Consider the following 19,727-nt stretch of genomic DNA (forward strand, 5'->3'; position numbering starts at 1 on the left):
TGAAGTTTCTACATCGAAACATCTGAGTGTGATTTGGCTCTCTGTGATGCAGAATCTTTTTTGAAATGGAAACAGAGAAGCAGACTCAGAGCTGCCACTGAAGCTCCTTTGTAGCATTAATAGACATCCCTATGCAGGTTTCTTCTTTGGATTCAGTACAAATCCCTCCTGCAGCCTTTTTAACTCACTTGCTCTGGTTACATCTCACCTGGAAAGAAATCCTGTGTCACCGTCATTGTGTAGGTAACCAAGCTCATGCACAGGGTGACACCCTGTGCAGAGAGTTCATAATGAGGTCTCTCCCCTCTCTGTTGCCCTATTTGCTCTCTTGAAACTGGGGAACTCTTTTCTTTCCTTTTTGACACCCATAACACATTCTCCCAACAAACCCAGAATATTCACAGTATCTATTTACCCCTGTAGATACAAGTCAGTCATCCCTCTTGTTGTGTCTGGCAAGTATGTGGATTAATTGCACACCCTCCGAGGAGGCTGAGCCATCATTTAGCAGAATGTATTAATAAAAGGATCATTATCTAATAGTTCTGCTTCCATCAGCTCACTTTTATCCTGCCTCTCTGAGCTGGTGAGCAAAATTAATGAGGATCCTTGGCCGTGGCCAGCAGATACTGTGACCCTTTCAGCATTTTCCCCCTGCTGTTCTGTACCTTCCTCAGCTATGTCATGTTCAGTCTCTAGGTTGATGCAAAGATGGATTGTGACAATAGTTTGTGGGTGGCTGTCAGAATTGATGGTGGGAAATTTGTGTGGGAAAATGCATAGAGAGTTTGAGAGCTGATAGAATCAATTTAAAGAAAAGTTCCACTTTACAGAGAAATGTCAAGCCCTGTGTTTTAATTATGATGCAGTTATAATATATCCCATGCTTGAGTGAGCTGGGCTTGAAGAGCTGCAAAATTACACAATATTCCCAATGCTAGAAAAAGGCCATAAAGATAATGTGACCTTATGGAGGAGGACTCAGATGGTCCAGTGAGGCACAGTGAAAAGGGTAACAGGCAGAGTGACCTAGGCTTCATGCTGGACTTATCCACTCACCTCTTCACATTCGGCATCCTCAGCTGTAAAGTGTTGTACAAGGGAAGCTGTAAAAATTCTGGTACTGACAGGCACCCCTATGAGGTCCTTATTGGAAATGTAATCAGCTCCCATTGTGAAGAGGAAATTGAGACTTAGAGAGATTGAGACCATTGTCCAAGGTCACGTGGCCTATAGTGCCCCACTCCAAATTGTAGGTGTCTTACCATGAGGGCATCTAAGTGCCTTGCAGAGAAATGAAAAACTGCAATTAATAGTGCTTTCCAGATTAGGACAATTCTTTAGGTTATAGCCTTGAAGGACATGCTGAAGTCATACATCTGGTCAGTATACAGTTGGGACATGAGTCCACAACAGCCCGATGTGGAAGTCTGAGCGCTTTCCCATGTGCTAGTTTTATTTATGATTAGAGACCTTATTGCCTCAATGATGCACAGAGGATACAGTCATAATAGAACCCAGATTTAAAACCACTAATGAGCAATTTAGAATTACAGGAAGCAGAACTTTGTGGTCTAACTTTCTGAAATCCATATGACCAACATGAAGGCAAGTAACATTCTGTTTTATCTTTGTTTCGTTATTTTTTTTTTTTAATTTTTTTGAACCTCGCCTTTAATAGCCAAGCCATCGCTCTAGCCTGGGATTCTGTTTTATGCTAATACTTAACACAACATATAACTAAAATGGTCATTTAAAAACTCTCATCAGTTTCAGCATAGGGATAAGGATAGCAACCCATCCACAAAACTTTTGGCCCATAATGTGTTCTGCCTACAAGATGTGCAGGGACAAAGACGGATCAGAGACTGAGGGAAAGACCATCCAATGACTGGCCCAAATTGAGACCCATCTCATGGTCAAACACCAATCCCTGACACTACTAATGATACTTTGTTATGCTTGCAGACAGGAACCTAACATAACTGTCCTCTGAGAGGCTCTTCCCAGCAGATAATAGAAAGAGATGCAAAAAATCCACAGCCAAATATTAGATGGAGCTGGGAGAGAAGGATTGAGGGGCCCAGAGAGGACAGGCACTCTGTAAGAAGACCAGCAGAGTCAATTATTTTGAACTCTTGGGGGCTCTGAGACTGAACCACCAACCAAAGAGCATACAAGGGCTGGACCTAAGCCCCTGGCACATATGTAGCAGATGTGAAGCTTGGCCTTCATGTGGGTCCTCCAACAACTGGTGCAGAGAGTGCCCCTGAATCTGCTGCCTACCTGCCTGTGGGTCTCATTCCCCTAACTGGGCTACCTGGTCTGGCCTCAGTGGGAGAGGATGCACCTAGTCCTGCTCCCCCTAAAGAGAAGAAGGGGAAGGAGGAATGGTGGGAGGATCTGCATGAGGGGTACTGAGAGGAGAGGGAGGGCTGATACTAGGATGTAAAGCGATTCAATAAATACATTAAAAAAGCTTTCATCAGAATTTGATATTTGGGGACTATTATACTAAATAAAATAACTTAGGGCTAGACAAACATCATATGAAACAACAAAACCCTTTAACAAACAAACAAACTATTGAGCCCATACAGGTAGAGAATGATATCAGAAGGTTGGGGAAGTGGGGGGTGGGAGTGGCAAGAAGTGGAGAACTATTGACCAAAGGGTACAAAAATTCAGTTAGACAGAGGAATGTTTTCAGATCTGTTCCCCAGAAAAAGTTCTCTAATTCAAATAATGTATCACAAAAATAGACACGGAGGTAAGTTTCAAATGTCTTAGTACAAATACGTAAGTGAGGCAGTGTGTTAATTTGCTCAATTTAATCATTGCACATTTAATATACATATCAAAACATCACATTGCACCCCATAACTGTATACAATTATGATTTATCAATTAAAAATAATATGAATAAAAACCAGCATTCTGTAGTTGGTTGAACATATACGCAAATAGCAAACACCAAGTGCGCACCATATTAGAATTTATTAGAATACAAACTAGTCCAAACACAATATATTATCTAGTTAAGAAAATATGAGCATTTACTGTTTTTCGATGATAACCTCGTGTTCCATTTTTGAGCAGTAGTAGTCAACATTAGAGTCGTTAATGCACTTCCAAAGGGTCCCCCATGCTGGACGTGTAGGCACCAGCTGTGCAAAATAACCCTTTCCTATTGCAAGGTGGTTGAAACATGGATGTTCATTCATTCACATGGCTTATCTTTTATGGTTTGCCTGCTGTCTCCCTTATCCCTTTCCCCAGGCTTCCAGTTGTTAAGAAAAAGACTCAGCATATACATGTGTGGCGCTGTCGCCATGTCCAAGGACACAAATCATACAGCAATGGAGGTGATAGTGAACAGTCTTTGAAAGAAGCACCACAAAAACCCAGGCTAAGGTGTTTGTCCTTAGCAGCAGCTGTTTATGTGACAGGCTTCATCTTCCAAACCTGGCCTGAAAGAAAAGGCTTGCAATCTTTAAGGTTAAAAAGAAAACATTATCATCATTGTTTGTTATTATTAATATAAATAATAAATGAATATTCCATCTGAAATCTTAAAATCTTAAACTTTAGGATATATATATCCTAAAGGCATACATACATACATATGTATATATACATACATATATAGGCTATGATATATAGGAACCTAACCAAAGGAGTATCCATGTGTATTTTAAACAGAAGATACAGTGACTCTCTGGAGTGGTTTTATGGATTAGTTTGAAAAATTGCTCAGAGAAATAGAAATGTCACCAAGAAGAAAGAGATGTTGCCATACCTACCTGATAGAACCTCTACTGTTAAGAAAAGTAATAAATGAGTGTCTGGGGAAAGCATTACCAGTACACACCCAGCTTTTAAATAAATAATTGTTTTACATACAATTAAAAACACAGAGCAGGCAGCATTGAGAGTCAAAGACTTACTTTTCATCTTGTGTACATTCTCAAAAAAGAATTGCTTGACCTTTATAGATATTGCACTTTGAATCATTTATGTATAGCTCAAACTAACATTTTCAGAGATATGCATCTTAAAAAATAAATAAACACACACACATATACAATATATATATACTCAGCATAGGTAGCCTTTGGTTAATGTTTACTTGCAGGGGAAGTGCAATGGAATTGTGTCATACACACAGCTAATGAACATACATTCAATTGTTCATGCTTGGGGAAAAAGAAAGAAAGAAATACAATTCAAGAGAAGTGGGGGATTTGCTCACAGTTCACTCTGGGGAGCAAGGGAGATGGAAGCCAGGACTCAGCTCATCCCTCACATGAGTAGCTTCTGAAGACTTTTCAGTGGGCATGGTTTGCTGTATCCAGCTAGTCCTGATGTTCTCACAATAATAGGACATACCCCCTACACATCAGCAGACTCTATTATCTTCAACCAAAGTATCAGCAACCTGTCCCAACGCTGGATCAAAATGTAGCTTCTTGGGTATTCCAAGGTCTTTTTTTCCTGAGGACTCTGGACAGGAACCACAGCCCCATAAGGTCATTCACTTTTGCACCGACTTCAGAATCTAACTATTGGGTTTGGTGAGATTCTCCCATAAGCCATTTAACAGGGATAGGAAGAATACAACCTCAAACTGAACTGGGCTAGTATTGAATGGCCTTTGTGGAAGTTTGGGACTTGTGTTGTTCCAGAGACCTTTCCATCCCATTCCTTTGCTGCAAAACCCCTTAAGATGATAGGGACATGCCTTCCAATTTAGGCAGAAAATTCAGTACAAATCAAGCCTATGGGGCCAAGTGTTTCAGGTGACTCTGTGTAGTTTGGTCCCAAAAAATATCATATAGTTTAAAAAATCATTTGGAAGATTTCTTCCAAACCAGGTATGGATTTGAATACTGGGAATCTGGAAAGGGGGCACAAACAAAATGCAAAATAAGAATAACTCTAGTGTGGACATCCCTTTTAAAGCACACCACACAACAGTTTAATAGTTTAATATATATGTGTGTTATACGTCTGCACAGACAAGTGGTAATTCTCAGGGAAGCCCCTATCCACATCCTAGATTTTTTTTTTACCTTGAAGAGGCAAAGGGGAAATAATAAATAATGTTTAGTATCTTTGAAACATCTGAGTTAAACAGCTTTACTGATCACTGGCACCCCTCCCCCGAATGAGAGCCACTTACATCAAAGGACAGACCAGTGGTTGGCACAGCCACTCCTCTATGTCAGTTTGTTTGTATTTAGGGTCTCATATGGCAATGCCAGCTGGGCTGTGGTGGGAACTACACACTCCCTTCCCACCAGAAGAGCTGCAGTTTCTGACCCTCCGACTAGTATCTCCAGTTAAGAAGTCACTTCAAGTAAAGCAATATTGCTGAGGGCTTGAGCAAGCAAGGGGCAGGACTAACAGCTTGACACAGAAAAGGCTTCTCTGGGAAGCATGTGTGGTGCCACAGGAAGATGATTTTGAATGCAAGGATTGTATACAGCTGACATGGGGATGAATTGAAACAGTGGCAAGAGTGGGCTTGATTTTTTGTTTTTCTGGGCTCAAGAATTCCTCCTTTTCCCCCACATACCAGGCAGGGTCTTTGTTTTAGAGGAGACATAAAATCTATACATTATGGCAAATAGAAATCTGCACCTTAGACTCCAAGTCTAAGGGACATAGTCATGTGGGTTTGGAGCCTCCCATAGACATTCCAGTAACAGTTTGGATGGGATGTGACATGTTCCTTTCCCCATGTAGTCATGCTGCAACCAAAGTTGCCAGGCCCACTTGTAGACCATAGCTCTGTCTAGGACCAAGGGCATCTTTGAAAAAAAAATCCCAAATCAGTCAGCCCTGCTAGCTGCTGACAATGGAACAGAAAAATGACGAATGATCTCAACTCTTGGAAGATGAGTGTGGCTCAGCTACACACCATGGTGGCTTGGTGGACCACACATGAGTGGTTGGTTTCTAGTGGCTGTGGATGGTACCAGCACTAACTACTTCTCTACCGTGGTCTTTATTGGTCACAATATGATGGCATTTATAAGTGCCAATGGCGTCTTCAAGCCAACAGGAACTTTGGCCGTCAGTGTGATTTTGTGAAAATAAGTGCATAAAAAAAGAAAAAAAAAAAACCCAAACACCAAGATATATGCTCTCCTTTCTTCTCTTCCGTCTCTTCTCATCTGCCAGTCTGAGAGCTGCTCAGTCTGTGGAGATTGGAAATCAGGTTAGCACTCTTAAGGAGAGCTGTTCAGCCAGAGGATGGGATACCCTCTCATCTGGAAACAGATTACACAGAGGCACAAGTGCCAGCCCTGTGGGGTCACGGGGATACTTTTATAGGCTTTCCGTGTTTGTCATACTGGTACACCAGCATCTTGATGCAGTGTGAGTTTGCTGGTGAGATCCAGGGACTACTTGTTATGGAAAAGTTATGGTTGGTGTAGAACTGTACAGGCTGCTTCTGGCACTTGAACAAGGCTTTGAGTGTAGCAGCTGCCATGGTACGGAAGCGCTTGCTGATGAAGCAGTAGAGGAAGAAGTTGATGGCTGTGTTCAGAAGGGCCAGCATGTTGGCAACATCCAACATTATGTGGACCAGCCAAGGGTTCTGGATGGGTGCTCCGTAGAGGTGGTAGAGAATCATGATAATTCGGGGGGCCCAGAGGGTGGCAAAGATAGAAGTAATGGTAAACAAGATGGCAGTGGTCTTTCCTGTGGAATAGCCACGGAGTCGGAAATTGCTTTTTCTTCTAAGCTTGTACACAATGATTGAGTTCAAGATGAAGAAGATGGAGCAGGGCACCAGGTACACGGTGAAGCAGTGGATCCAGACAAGGACATGATGCATGGAGGTGCTGATGTAGTCTTCGGTCCAGATGTTAGGCCACCAGTAGTAGGGGATACTGGTCAGGAAGCAGGTGATGTAAACACTCAGAATGACTTTCCGGGTCCTGGCTGGGTAGGAAACTGTGTGGTATTTGAGTGGGTGACAGACAGCGATATACCTGTCAACTGTTAAGGGGACCGTAATCCAAATAGAAGTGTGGATAGAGGAGAACTCTAGCACTTCTATGATCTTGTCAGGGATCGGAGGCATCTGCATGGTCAGAATGAAATCTTCTAACAGGAAATCCACAAAGACGATGAAAAAGAGGACCAAGATATCAGCAGCAGCAAGTGCCAGAAGATAGTTGTAGGAGGACTTCTGTCTCCTGGCTACCAGTTGAGAGAGGATAATGACTGTCAAGATATTTGCTGTGGAGAGAAGAGAATCAAGGTTATTCCCAAGGCAGACAACTGTTGGCTACCAGTGAGGCCTTGGGCTTGAGGTTTCAGAGGCACACCAATAGATGTCAGAGGGTCACATGGGCGTTTCTGGGGGACACTCAGCACCACAAATCACACAAGTCAAACAGATGGACACAATCTGAATATATACTCAGGTTGTAGTTTATTTGTGCCTCATGCAACTGTTAAAGGTGATACTGACATCCTACAATAGATGTGGCTCAGGAGATTCAGTGCTGTATCCCTGAATTGAATCTTTCATCCTAAATGTTTCTCTGACTGGGTGTGGAAATATGGGAGTGAATGTTAAAGATGATTACCAACTGGGTGATCTAGAATCACTGAGCTACAAGCCTCTGAACATGCCTATAAAGGAATTAATTGAGATGGGAAGACCCATCTTAAGCATGAATGGCACAGTTCCTTGGATTGGGGTCTTGGATGACTACAAAGGACAAAGCCAGCTGAGTTTGTCTCCATCTTGCTGTTTCCTAACTACGGATGTCAAATGACCAGCAGCTTCATGCTCCTGCTGCCGTGACTTTTCCTCCATGATAGGTTGTATCCTGAAAGTGTGATCCCAAAATAAACCCTCCCTCCCTTCAGTTGCCTTTCCTTCCCCCCTAGACAATTTATGACAGCAACAAGACAAGTGGGAATTACAACAGGGTAGGATGCGTCGCCTCTAGGCACTTGAGCTGCACCCCTTCTTTCTTACAGTGTTGGGGATAGAATCCAGGGTTTTTACATATTGACACACTCCCTTCCACTTGGCTACATCTTCAGCAGCATGACCTTTTAATAACCTTTATCGGACTTAGATTCTAGGACCTCCTTTTAAGTGCATTTAAGGATGACCTTCACATTAATTTTAAAGTGAATCATATTGATTTTTGGAGCAAACGATCAACATACATTGTGCACACTGAAAAACAATCACAAAGACATAGACATTTCTCTTCTACTTGTGTTTTCTAATCATCTCACCCTTTTCCCTCAGGATAATCACAGCCAATAAATAATTGATATGTATATACATGTGTATGGTTTTTGTTCAAGTAATAGCAAAATATTCTTGTTCCTAGGGTCAGATAGGAGATGGATGTTTAAAATACATGAATACATGCACATGCCTTCTCTCTCTGTCTCTGTCTGTCTCTGTCTGTCTGTCTGTCTCTCTCTCTCTCTCTCTCTCTCTCTCTCTCTCTCTCTCTCTCTCTCTCACACACACACACACAGTCTCTGATCAGTTTTATAAACATGAATTTCCCTGAATAAGATGCATTTAGAAAGGCATTAGGGAATAATTCAAAAGCAATAACTGCATGAATGATGTCTGAAAGTTATTTAGATAAAACTGATTCTCATTCATTCTTATGATCAACTCTGGACACTGTCAGTCTTACTTTGCAAATGAGGTCACAGAGAGCTTATGTCCTTTGTAGGAGGTCTAGGAACAAAGCCAGAATCTATCTCTCTCTCTCTCTCTCTCTCTCTCTCTCTCTCTCTCTCTCTCTCTCTCTCTCTCTGTCTCTCTCCTCTCTCCCCTCTCCCCCCTCTCTTGCCCTTCCTCCTCCCTTTCTTTCTACCCCCCACCTTGCTCTCATTCCCTTATTTCCTCTCTCCTCCCATTTCTTATTTCTTGGTAGCCATCTAAAACATCACCCAAGCCTGATGTCACAGTGCATGCCATAACCATAGCCTGTGGGAGGCTAAAGCAAGAGGATTGGCAGGGAGCTTGAGGCTGGCCACGGCTGCATGACAAGACCCTGCACCCAAACACAAAGCAAATCATGCAATAGTTCACATAGAGAACCCCTTTTCTTCAAGCACACCCACACAGCCTGGTGCACGTGTCCTGAAACTAAGGGCATTTGAACATTTTCTTATATTTGGTTCATTACTTTATTAAAAGGAATGGCACTATAGGCAGAGGTAAAGTCAGTTTTGACATAGCTCCAAAGCCAGCGATTCCCTTCTTCTCTTTCTCTAGGGGTAACCAGAGTCTGCCTAGGGTGATGTTTGCTGCTGTTGTTCCTCCACACAGTTGGCATTTGAGTCCATCCCATTCTTTCCTATTGTTATTCAGCACTGTGTTTTTGAGGCCTAGCTATGTCAATGTTTGGAGTTCTCATAATTTCGTAGCATTGCATCAACTTAGTACAGTTTTTATTTTACATATAGTTTATTCTTTAAACCACGCCCCTCTCTGCAGCACTTTCATTTCAGGATGTCCCATTATGAGCATGCTAGTTCATATCTCACTATGACTCTCACTGAGAAGCATGTCTAGGTGAGGTTTTCTGGGTAGTGCACACAGAAGTGCATCTATGTTTTAGGATCCGTCGCTGTAGTTATTATACTTGCAGTAGCCAGACGCCAGAGAAGAAGCAAGTTAACTGAGGAATCATTTCTTTAGCTCACAGTTTAAGCCACAGTAGTGAGAGCATGAGGTGGCAGATCACATTGTGTCTGCAGTAGGGAGGCAGAGACACAGTAGAAGCTAAAGTCTGCCCCTCAGGCATCGGGACCTTCCCTGAGACTCAGGTCCTGGAGCTTCTGACTGACTGGGAATCAAGTGTAGAAATTCATGAGCCTACAGTATACACCTTCTATATTAGATAATGAGAACTAACTGTAAAGTGGTTTTAACTAATTTATACTCTCAACAGTTGAGTGTGCAAATCCAGCTCAGCCACTCCTCTCAGTAGCTGGCAGTGCCAACTATTATTCTGTTTAAGCCTGTGTCATTCTTGCTCTTACCTGAAGTACTTGGGCATATCAGAGTGCTGGTTATATTAGCCAGGCTTGGAGCCCAGGATCAAGGTTCATGCTGTAGATTATCATTTAATAACATTAATTCCAAGAGGATGGGGACCCACTCATTATACCTGATAGATATCAGTAGTGAGTGTACAGCCCATGAAGATCCTACCTCAGAAAGCACTACCCTTTAAAAAATCTGTTTGTATTTGTAAGCTTGACATCCCAAAAGTTTGTGCATTCAGCAACTTTTAAAAAACTATTTATTTACTATTATTTTTTCAGCAACATTTTTAAGAAGCTATGAGTTGTGTACAGTGAAGAGATGGTAAATGAGACGGATGTTGTCTATTTTGCTTTAATCACTCTTGGAATTTACTGGTTGAGAGAAACATTGGCCAAAGAACTGTAGAAGAAAGTGCATAAAATCAGGCTATAGTGTAGGATAACCTGATAGTCAGGTTCTAGTATAGAGTAGGAAGGAGTAGCTGGGAGAAGTGACCAGAAAACACGTTTCTGAGGAAAACATGTGGAAGGACAAGGCATTTCAATAAAGAAAACAGCATGTGCAAAGGCCCAGTGTTGGGAACACATGAGGCATTGGGCTCATTAAGGCAGAGAACACTTCTATTGATTTGTGCTTGCTCTGTAAGCATTTTTTGTGTGCATTTAATAGCTCTCTTTTATTAAACAGCTTTGTTGTGTTCTCTTCAAGAGCATTTCAAAATGTTTTATTCATCTGGAAATCCTTCCACCAAGTATTTAGCATCTATATTTGTAGGCAATGACCCGTGCATGGGCTGAAGGTGGGCACAAATTGGCGTTGCAGACAGTCAGGGTCTCCACTCAGAGTGGAAATAGCTTGCAAATGGCTGCATACTGAAGAGGTTAATGAGAATGTGCACAGTGGGCATAGGGAAGCTCGTGAGCAGGCATAGAGTTGAGGGCAGAGGCTCCGGAAGGGTGGAAGGGTGTCTGGATCAAAGGGCTGCCTTCTGGTCCTTGCTGGCTCTGACTTAATCTCATACAATTAGAGTTTCTTGGAAATCAGTCTGTAGGCCCTTATTGCACTAATGAAATTGGACACCCAATAGCCAAGTATGTGGGGTCCGGAGCGGGACTGCTCTGGGGTTCCATCCTGGCTCTGTTACTTACTGGCTCATAGTTGTGAGGCAAATTTATTCAATTGCTTTGTGCTTCAGTTTCCTTCTTTAAAAAATGAGGTTAATAAGAGCATCCATCCACTTCATGAGGTTGACTTCAGATGAAAGAACTATTAAAAAAGACAGTTTTCACAAGGAGAACACATATACCCAGCATATGGTAAGTGCTTGGTGAGTGTGACTGGTTGTCATTCATTCATTCATTCATTCTTGATTCATTCATTTGTTTGTTTAAAGATAGACATCACACAAAGTGCTGAAGACATGGGAATTGGCAAAATTTCTTTCTATCATGGGGGTGGTAGAGTAAAAAAAGAAGACAAAATAAATGAGTAAATGAATAAATGAATAAATATACAAACCAACACACAGCAATGCACAAGAAAATTCCAGATCATGATACTGTGCACCACGAAGGCAAGGGATGGGAAGTGACATTTGGGCTCAGTCAAGGTGAGAAAAAAAGAATCCACCATTGATAGAAAAAGATTCTGGGCAGTGAAAATTGCATGTGCAAAGGTTCGAGAATGAACTAGGTAATGGGAAAGAACAACAACAACAAAAAAAAAACAGAATAGTGTGCCATTTTACAGATGAGGAAACTGAGGCTCGGATGTTTGGATCAGAAAAAGAACAAAAGAAACAAAGAAAGTGAAGACAGCAGGAAGATTCTAACTCTTTTTGACTTTACCCCACATTAAACTCTTCCTTCTTTCTCCCTCCCTCCCTCCCTCCCTCCCTCCCTCCCTCCCTTCCTCTCTCTTTCCTTCCTTCCTTTCCCTTTGTGCGTCTATGGTTTGGTGCATGTGGTAGATGAATGTAAGTGTGTGGGTGTATGCCCACATGAACACCATGGAGAAGTCAAAACAGGACATCTTGTCTCTTCTGCTGTCAGGCTCTACCCTATTGCCTTGAGATAAGATCTCGCACAGAACTAGAAGCTTTTCATTTCAGCTAGGCTGGTTGCACATGGGTCTCTTGGGATTCATCTGTCTTTCCCAGAGTGCCATGGCTGTAGGCACTGTAGCTATGTCTGAATATTTCTTTTTATATGTGTGTTGTGGATATAAACTCAGGTCCTTGTGCTTGCAGAGTAAATGCTCTTACGCACTGGGCCATCTCTTTGGTCCCCACTTTGTTTAGTTTTGGCCATAGGAGAGGGTTTTAAGCCTTTGACTCAAATTTAGAAAAGTCATTTCTCACAGCTTCTCTTCACTCATAGAGCAGTGCCCAAATCTTCTCTCTCCCTATGGCCTCTATAATTACCAGTGGTCAGAGATGAGTATATTCCAGGGTGTCCCCAGCAGATGTTCTGAGTATGCTCTCTAGAATGACTCTGTCCCTGTCTCTTCCTCCCCACCTGAACCCAGTTTCAAGCTAAAAATTCTCCAAGTTGAAATGCTGCAAAAATATTCCAGCCCCACCTAATGAGTGCTTTAAGTCAAGCAAGCCATCAAAGCCAACAAAATTGCCAGGCATTCATACTTGACATTTCCTCAAGTTTCTAGTAATTGCCTCTCTTGAGAAACTAATCTGTAGACACGGAGTTTCTCATTTCTTTTGTGTGAGCAGGGAGGTTGCCCCAATCCCAGGCTAATATCGGGGACACTTAGGAGACCTTGAGGTGAGCTTGGGGGAGCTGGAGGGAACAGTATATTGATTTTTCAGAAAAGAAGTAGGATGGTTGAAACCTCAACTCTCAGGACTCGATGTTGCTCTAACTTCCCTTATGAAAACAATCCATCTTTTCCACCATCACACATTTTTCCACAAAGGGAAAGTGGTGTTGACAGAGTCGGGGCACCTTTGCAAGGGGTGAATGAGCTGAGAAACCCAAATCACCACTGCCTGAAATTGCATTTCACAGCTTTTCTTTAAAGACAACTGGCTCAGGGATCTATTCTGTTCTAGTGCAGATGGGCAGGCTGAAGCTCTGAGGGAACAGAAAGCCCATGCTCTGGAATCCCAGAGCATCTCTGAGAGAATTCTTTCCCTGCACCTGCCATTTGTAGTCCTCAGACTGGGGAAGATCTGGAGAAAGAACAACATAGCTCTTTTTATCAAACCATCCCAGCAACTGGTCTACTAGACCAGAGACTACTAGACTAGCTGCAGAGAAAAAGCCAAGGTTTTTCAGAGATAGTCTTGGTCACATAGTGTCTGCGATGGCTATGCAGTTCCTGTGGGGTCCTTAGAAAAGACAGTTGGCTGGGCAGACAGAGCACTTGGAGCTCTGAGTCATTTCTCTTAGTTCTGCTGTTTTTCCCAATTTTTATTTTTAACAGTTAACTTTTCAATGAGTTTATTATCTCAGTGTGTAATAATAACTAACATTTATTCAACATTTACTATGTCCTGGGCATTTCACATCTCCTTTGATCTTATTTTCCACATGAGGGCATTAGTATATTTGAGAGCTTTGAGACTCAGAGAGGTTAAGTCCATTGTTGAGGACACACGGCTAAAGGGTGGCAAGTCAGAAGACAGTACTAGACCTTTGGTACTTGAATTTATATATTTAATCAATATGTTCTGGACAGGTAGGGCTGAGGAGATGCTTCAGTGTGTAAGAGCACTTTCTGTACAAGCATAGTAACCTGAGTTCTGTTTCCCAGCACCCATGCTAAAACTCAGCTGTGCCTGCATGTGTCTTTAACTACAGCATGGTGGGTGGGTGGTTGTGGTGGTGGGGAGACAAGAGGATTGCTAATGTTTGCTAACCACCAATTTTTTAACTAGCTAAAAAACAGAGCTCCAAGTCAGTAGGGAACAGCATAGAGAGAGATCTAGAAGGACACCAGGTAACCTGTCTAACTTACATGAATTCCTAGGCATGTGTATTTTTATACAATGTGCAAACACATAACATAGACACACACAGTGAAAAATTAATGAGGTAGTTGTGGTGGTTTGAATATACTTGGCCCAAGGAGTGGCGCTATTAGGAGATGTGGCCTCGTTGGAGGAAGTGTGTCACTGTGGGGTTGCATAATGAGACTCTACTCCTAAACACATGGTAGTTTTCTCCTAGCTGCCTTTAGAATAAGAGGTAGAACTCTCAGCTCCTCCAGTGCCATGTCTGCCTGGATGCTGCCATACTTTCTGCCATAATGATAATGGACTGAACCTCTGAACCTGTAGGCAAGCCCAATTAAATGTCTTTTATAAGAGTTGCAGAGTCTGTTCACAGCAGTAAAATTCTAACTAAGACAAAAGTTAAAGTCTGATGATACTTCTCTATGCCAATAATGTGATAGCTAGTCTCTTTGACAGTTCCCAATAAACCATATCCCCTGGTGTCCATGTCTATATAGACTCTTTGCCTTGATCTGGTCTTGTGATTGACCTGTTATGGTGACAGGAAGGCTTTGTGTGACTGTTGATGCTATGTCATAAGAGAAATTTTGAACATCTACTTTGGGACCATGACTCCTTCTGGAAGCCCATTTTTTTTTAATTCTATGATTTCTACATCACTTGGAGAGATCTTATGTGGGTACTCAGAATGAGTGGTTCAGTTAAGCTCCTAGCGTCAGTGGTCTTCAGCTAAGAGTCTCCATCTTTGGTGCTTAGACCTATAGAGTTCAGAATCACAGTCTCACATGCCTCTTGGATGCAACCCCAAAGTGAGACCTGTCCCATGGATCTCCATCTATCCATGAACCATGGGCACATAACCACATAACCATAAATCTTAGCTTTCAGCTTCTATGTCATGGAGGTTTTATAATGCTGCAATAGATAAGCAGAGCAGGTGTTTGCTAGTGTCTCCAGGATGTTTACACCTATGAAAATAACATAATTAAGTAATAATGATTAGTGCCACGAGATGGGATTAAGAGGAACACCATTGCTCAACTTAAATATTTTCAGTTAGGGAGAGAGATGCTAGATTTTATTTTTCTCCATGTCTATAAGACTTTTGCAGCATCTTTCTGCTGTTGGACATTGTTTTTTTTTTTTTTTTTTTTTTTTAATCACTATTGCTTGGGGGAGAACAGCATGGTCCTTCATTAAGTACTTTGTGTATTTCTACAAGGTGAATCACACTAAATAAAAATGTTGGCTTAAAAAATAATACTTTTCTTCCCTCTTGTCCTATGTGTTGTTTCCTGTTACTTCCCTCCTACAGGCAGAGACTTTGTTAAGAGAGAGAGAGAGAGAGAGAGAGAGAGAGAGAGAGAGAGAGAGAGAACAAGCTATAGTTATAAAAGACTAGGTTAAACATCAAGAAGAACTTTTTGATAGCAACAGTGATTCTGTGAAAAGCAGGCCGCTGAAGGCACTGTTGTCTCACCCATGCAGCTCTTGAAATTAGGGGGGAGGGAGGGAGGGAGAGGGAGAGGGAGAGAGAGAGAGAGAGAGAGAGAGAGAGAGAGAGAGAGAGAGAGAGAGAGAGAGAGAGAATTGCTTATCTGGGCTAATTAAATTCCTGGTCTAACCTTTCACAAATCCTGTCTCTCTGCATCCTAAATTACATTCTTGTGAATTTCCAGAGAGGCAGCGTTCATCTCTCTCTGTTGCCACTTAAATGCAGCCCCAGTTGTCTATCGGTCCAATGAGAAGTGTCAGCTCTCACACTGTGCTGGCCTCTGGCATTTTGAGCTAGTCTGATGGTGTGGTTGCCTAACTCCTCAGGATTCCTAAGACTGGGTTGTTAGGAAGGGCAATTATGCAGCCTCCTGGGCAGGAAGCTGGCCATAACCTTGTTTAGCTCTGGTGTAGAGCGCAAATGGAACTGAGTGGTGGATGTTGCTACCCTCCTTCTTGATGATACTGGTATACTCTAGCTTTTGGTGGGGTTGGGGTGGGCGGTGGGCGGGAGAGAAGGAAGATGGATGCAAGAATGGAAGATGCATGCAAAAGTTATTTGAGGGCCTCTGTGGATAATGTTTGGAGGTTTCCAGGGGATTTTACTCTGAACTTTGAGGGGATGGGGGATGTTCACAAGAGAAGTAACATAGGAGCTCCCGAGAATAGTTGTCCCCTACTGTAGTATCTCTAGTCTCAAATGTTGCCAGGTGGCCAGTGGCTATCTTTGTTTCCCACGATTCCACTTAACCAGGTGAGAGCTCTCGGAAGTAGAGCGTTCTTCCTATTGCTTGTTATGAAGAGCATAAAATTAACTGTGAACAAGTGAAATAACACTTAAGAATGGAACCACATCGCAAGGGATGGACGGCTTCGGAGAATGGCCTTCCTACTCCAAGAAAGAATCTGAAGGGTCAAATGGCTTTGTTCTGTCTTTGCAAGCAGAACCTCACCCAAAGTATCAGAGCATCTAAAAACCATTCTTTATAGGAGCAGGGAGCAGGCTGCCTCTGATCAAATTGCAAGAGTAAGGTTCCTGGAGTGCTTAGTGAGTGTGCTAACTCTGGAGGCTCAGTGTCAGCTGTGGGAAGGGAATCATAGCTGTGAGAGCCCTTTCAGATTGTTGTGAGGTTGTATGAAATGATGTGTGCACAATATTTAGTATATTTCCTGGAATAGATTGAAAAATACTAAAACAACTAGCTATTATTGCATGTCAAAACCTAGCCAGTTGGTATCAGTTAATCTCAGAGCATGTACAAGGAGCTAGACCTGTGTTAGATACAGAGATGAATGGGAGAAAGTTGAAGTGCCCAAGGAAAGAGGAACGAAGAAAGGGATAAAGGTAGGAAGGGAACAATCTGATTTTCCTGGCCCATTGATTCTAATCTAAGTCTTCAATTGTAGCTGATGCAACCTCTGTCCTCTTTGCTTTTGTCCTTGTTGGGGAATATTGATCATTATCTGTAGAATGAAGCCTTTAAAAGCCATCACTGGGCAACAACTCACTTATCTATTGCATCCTTTGATATAGTGTTTTTTTTCTTCTTTTAAAAAGTTTAGTTCCTGGAGAGAAGCTATAGTGAGGGAAGCTGTTGGCAGATGATGCTGCTGCGGGAAGGAGAGTGGGTTTTTCTTAGAGACGCATACTTTGAGAGAACACCCCTGATCTATGTACAGACAGGCAGCACCAAGTGGAGTCAGTGGGTTTTAAGAAAGAGGATATGTGATATTTGGAGGATAAAGTGATTGGGAGAGGGAGGAATGGATTTGGTCAGAACACATATGCATGTATGAAATCATCCATAAAAGTATAAAACAGTTATCTTTACAGATAGCTCTTCAATTTTTTGCAGCTTCTTAACTATTTATTTGCTACGTTCTTTTCTTTGTGGGTATGGTGTCTTTGTTTAGTCATAACATTTTATCTCTTGAGTGGATTTTTTTCCAAACCAGTGTTTCCATCCCTTTGTTTCCACTTTTACATATAAAAAGTTTCATGTGAAATCTTTTGTTAGTGACTGCCTTGCCACCATGTTGAAAGTATTTTTTGAACTACAGCTGGACTCAGTGGGATAAGGATGAATTGGTCTACCAAGGTGGTGCAGATGCTGTGGATTTGTCTTGTGGGATCTTGAGTGTGGGGTCTGTGCAGTCTCTCTGGGCTTGCTTCTAGAAATTAACAAAGCAATGGTTTCTTGTGTAGACTAGACTGGCAAGAGCAAAGATGGCTGCTGCCCCAGGAAAGGTTGACTCTGAGAAGTGGAACAGTGAGTCAGCAACCATGCTGCAGGCTAGAGCCCATCCTGCCAATCAATTGACCTTCTCTTGACAGCAGAATTGGTGTTGGCTTTTTGACCACAGGCAACTTCCTTGGGTAACCATGACAACTTTAGACCTTGATCATAAAAGACACATTCAAGGCAGCCAACAGACTCAAAACCGTCCAAATTATACTTAGTGCAGAAGTTCATTTTCTTATGGCTACCTTCTATTGAGGAACTATTGTGTGGTGGTGGCTTTGTACAGAATTTATTGATGACCCTTCTTACTTAGAAACTTATAAACATAGTTAATTTTGTTTGTAAATTTACTAAAACCTTATTATAAAAAACTTGCCAAAAATTACACCAGGCATTGAAATGAAATAGTTTAGAGGGTATCATAGGAATATTATTTTCCACTTAGAGCAGCAGTAAGTGTTTGCTTATAAAGTAAACTCCTCTTATTTAAGAAGAGAGAGATGACAATGCAGGTGGGACGCAGGACCTGGTCTCTGAAAACAAATGAGAAAACTGAAAAAAAGAGAGAAGATGCCACCTGGCCGAGACAGCATGGCTGGCAAAATGAAGAAGCATCTTGCAAGTACTTGATAGTGCCATTCTGGGTCAAGTTCTGAATAGAGTGATGGATGCAGCTGTACCTTCTCAGCTCTAGGAGTTTGTCAGAAAGACAAATGGGGCAGGGCTTTACAGGAGCCAGTCTTGGGCAGGCAGGTGGCTCTGCAGCAATCACTGAGGGGACAGTTACCAGAATGTTTAGGACACTTACAATAAGAGATATACTTTTGGGTTCTAGAGTACCTAGTTGGTTTCTTAAATCCTCAGTTGTTAAAAGTCAACCTTTTAATCAATTATCTGAGAACTTCATATAATATGTTTTGAACATATTCATTATCTCACTCTTATCTCCTCCGTTAACTACTTTCTCTCTACCTTCCCATCCAACTTTGAGATTTATTTATTTTTATTTCTACCATCAAGTCTAATTAGTCCTGGGAGTGGAGCCTTTCCTGGCATGCGATCAATCCACCAGGTGTTATATTATTAAAGAAAATGGACTTTCCTTCACCCAGCAGCTTTCAAATGCCAATAGCTCCTCAACTACTAGTGGGATTCCCACGCTGGGACTTTGTCTGGCTTGAGCTTGCTGAGGGCGTATGTGTGTGCCATCACAATCTCTGTGAGTTCTTGTGTGCATCTGCCCAGTTGTGTTCAGAAAATACTGTTTCCTTGATGGTATTCACCACATTTGACTCTTAACAATCTTTCTTCTCCCCCTTTGCCAAGATTTGTGAGCCTTGTGTGAGCATGTGTTTGTGTGTGTGTGTGTGTGTGTGTGTGTGTGTGATGTATCATTTAGAATGGAGAACTTCACAGTTTCTTATTCTCTGGATATGACTAGTTAAGCATCTCTGTGTTAGTTGTCATCTACCACAAGGGAAGCTTCTCTGATGACGAATGACAGAGGCTCTGATCTATGGGTACAGCAACAAGACATTAGGGGACATTTTAATACTATGCCTACTTGGTAGAATAATAGTATTGGGTTCTCTCATAGAGCTTATGACCTAATTAGGACCAGGTTCTTGACCTCTTTAGCAGTGCCAGGTATGGGGTTCATCTCATGGAGCCCCAAACCCTCATTTTTCTAGCTGCCATTCTTGGTCAAATTATGTAAACACATGATTCAAATACTCCATCAGAGAATGAGAGTAAGGATGACTACTGACTCAAATGTCTACTGTGGAGATTAAAGCCATCTGTACATATAAAGCTATTGGCTAGAGCCAGGCTCAACAAAGTATTTAACCATCAGTCATGCTTGTCACATATAACTGTCACAATTGAGTTTTTTAAGGTGAGACATTGAATGATGAGTGATCCCATGAGGCACTGGCCATCTTGATTGAGACTCCTCCTG

General features: G+C 42.0%; 1 protein-coding gene across 1 annotated transcript in view; it reads right to left on the minus strand.

Moving 5' to 3' along the window:
- Positions 1 to 2,818: 2,818 nt before the first annotated feature.
- The window catches only part of Gpr139 (G protein-coupled receptor 139), a 46,434-nt gene continuing 29,525 nt past the window's right edge, over positions 2,819 to 19,727 (minus strand). The window contains exon 2 of the mRNA XM_034519675.2: positions 2,819 to 7,254. Within this exon, the coding sequence (XP_034375566.1) occupies positions 6,320 to 7,254 (935 nt within the window). The 3' untranslated portion in view covers positions 2,819 to 6,319. The remainder of the gene's footprint in view (positions 7,255 to 19,727) is intronic.

This window comes from Arvicanthis niloticus, chromosome 1 (genome assembly GCF_011762505.2).
Source record: "Arvicanthis niloticus isolate mArvNil1 chromosome 1, mArvNil1.pat.X, whole genome shotgun sequence".
NCBI lineage: Eukaryota > Metazoa > Chordata > Mammalia > Rodentia > Muridae > Arvicanthis > Arvicanthis niloticus.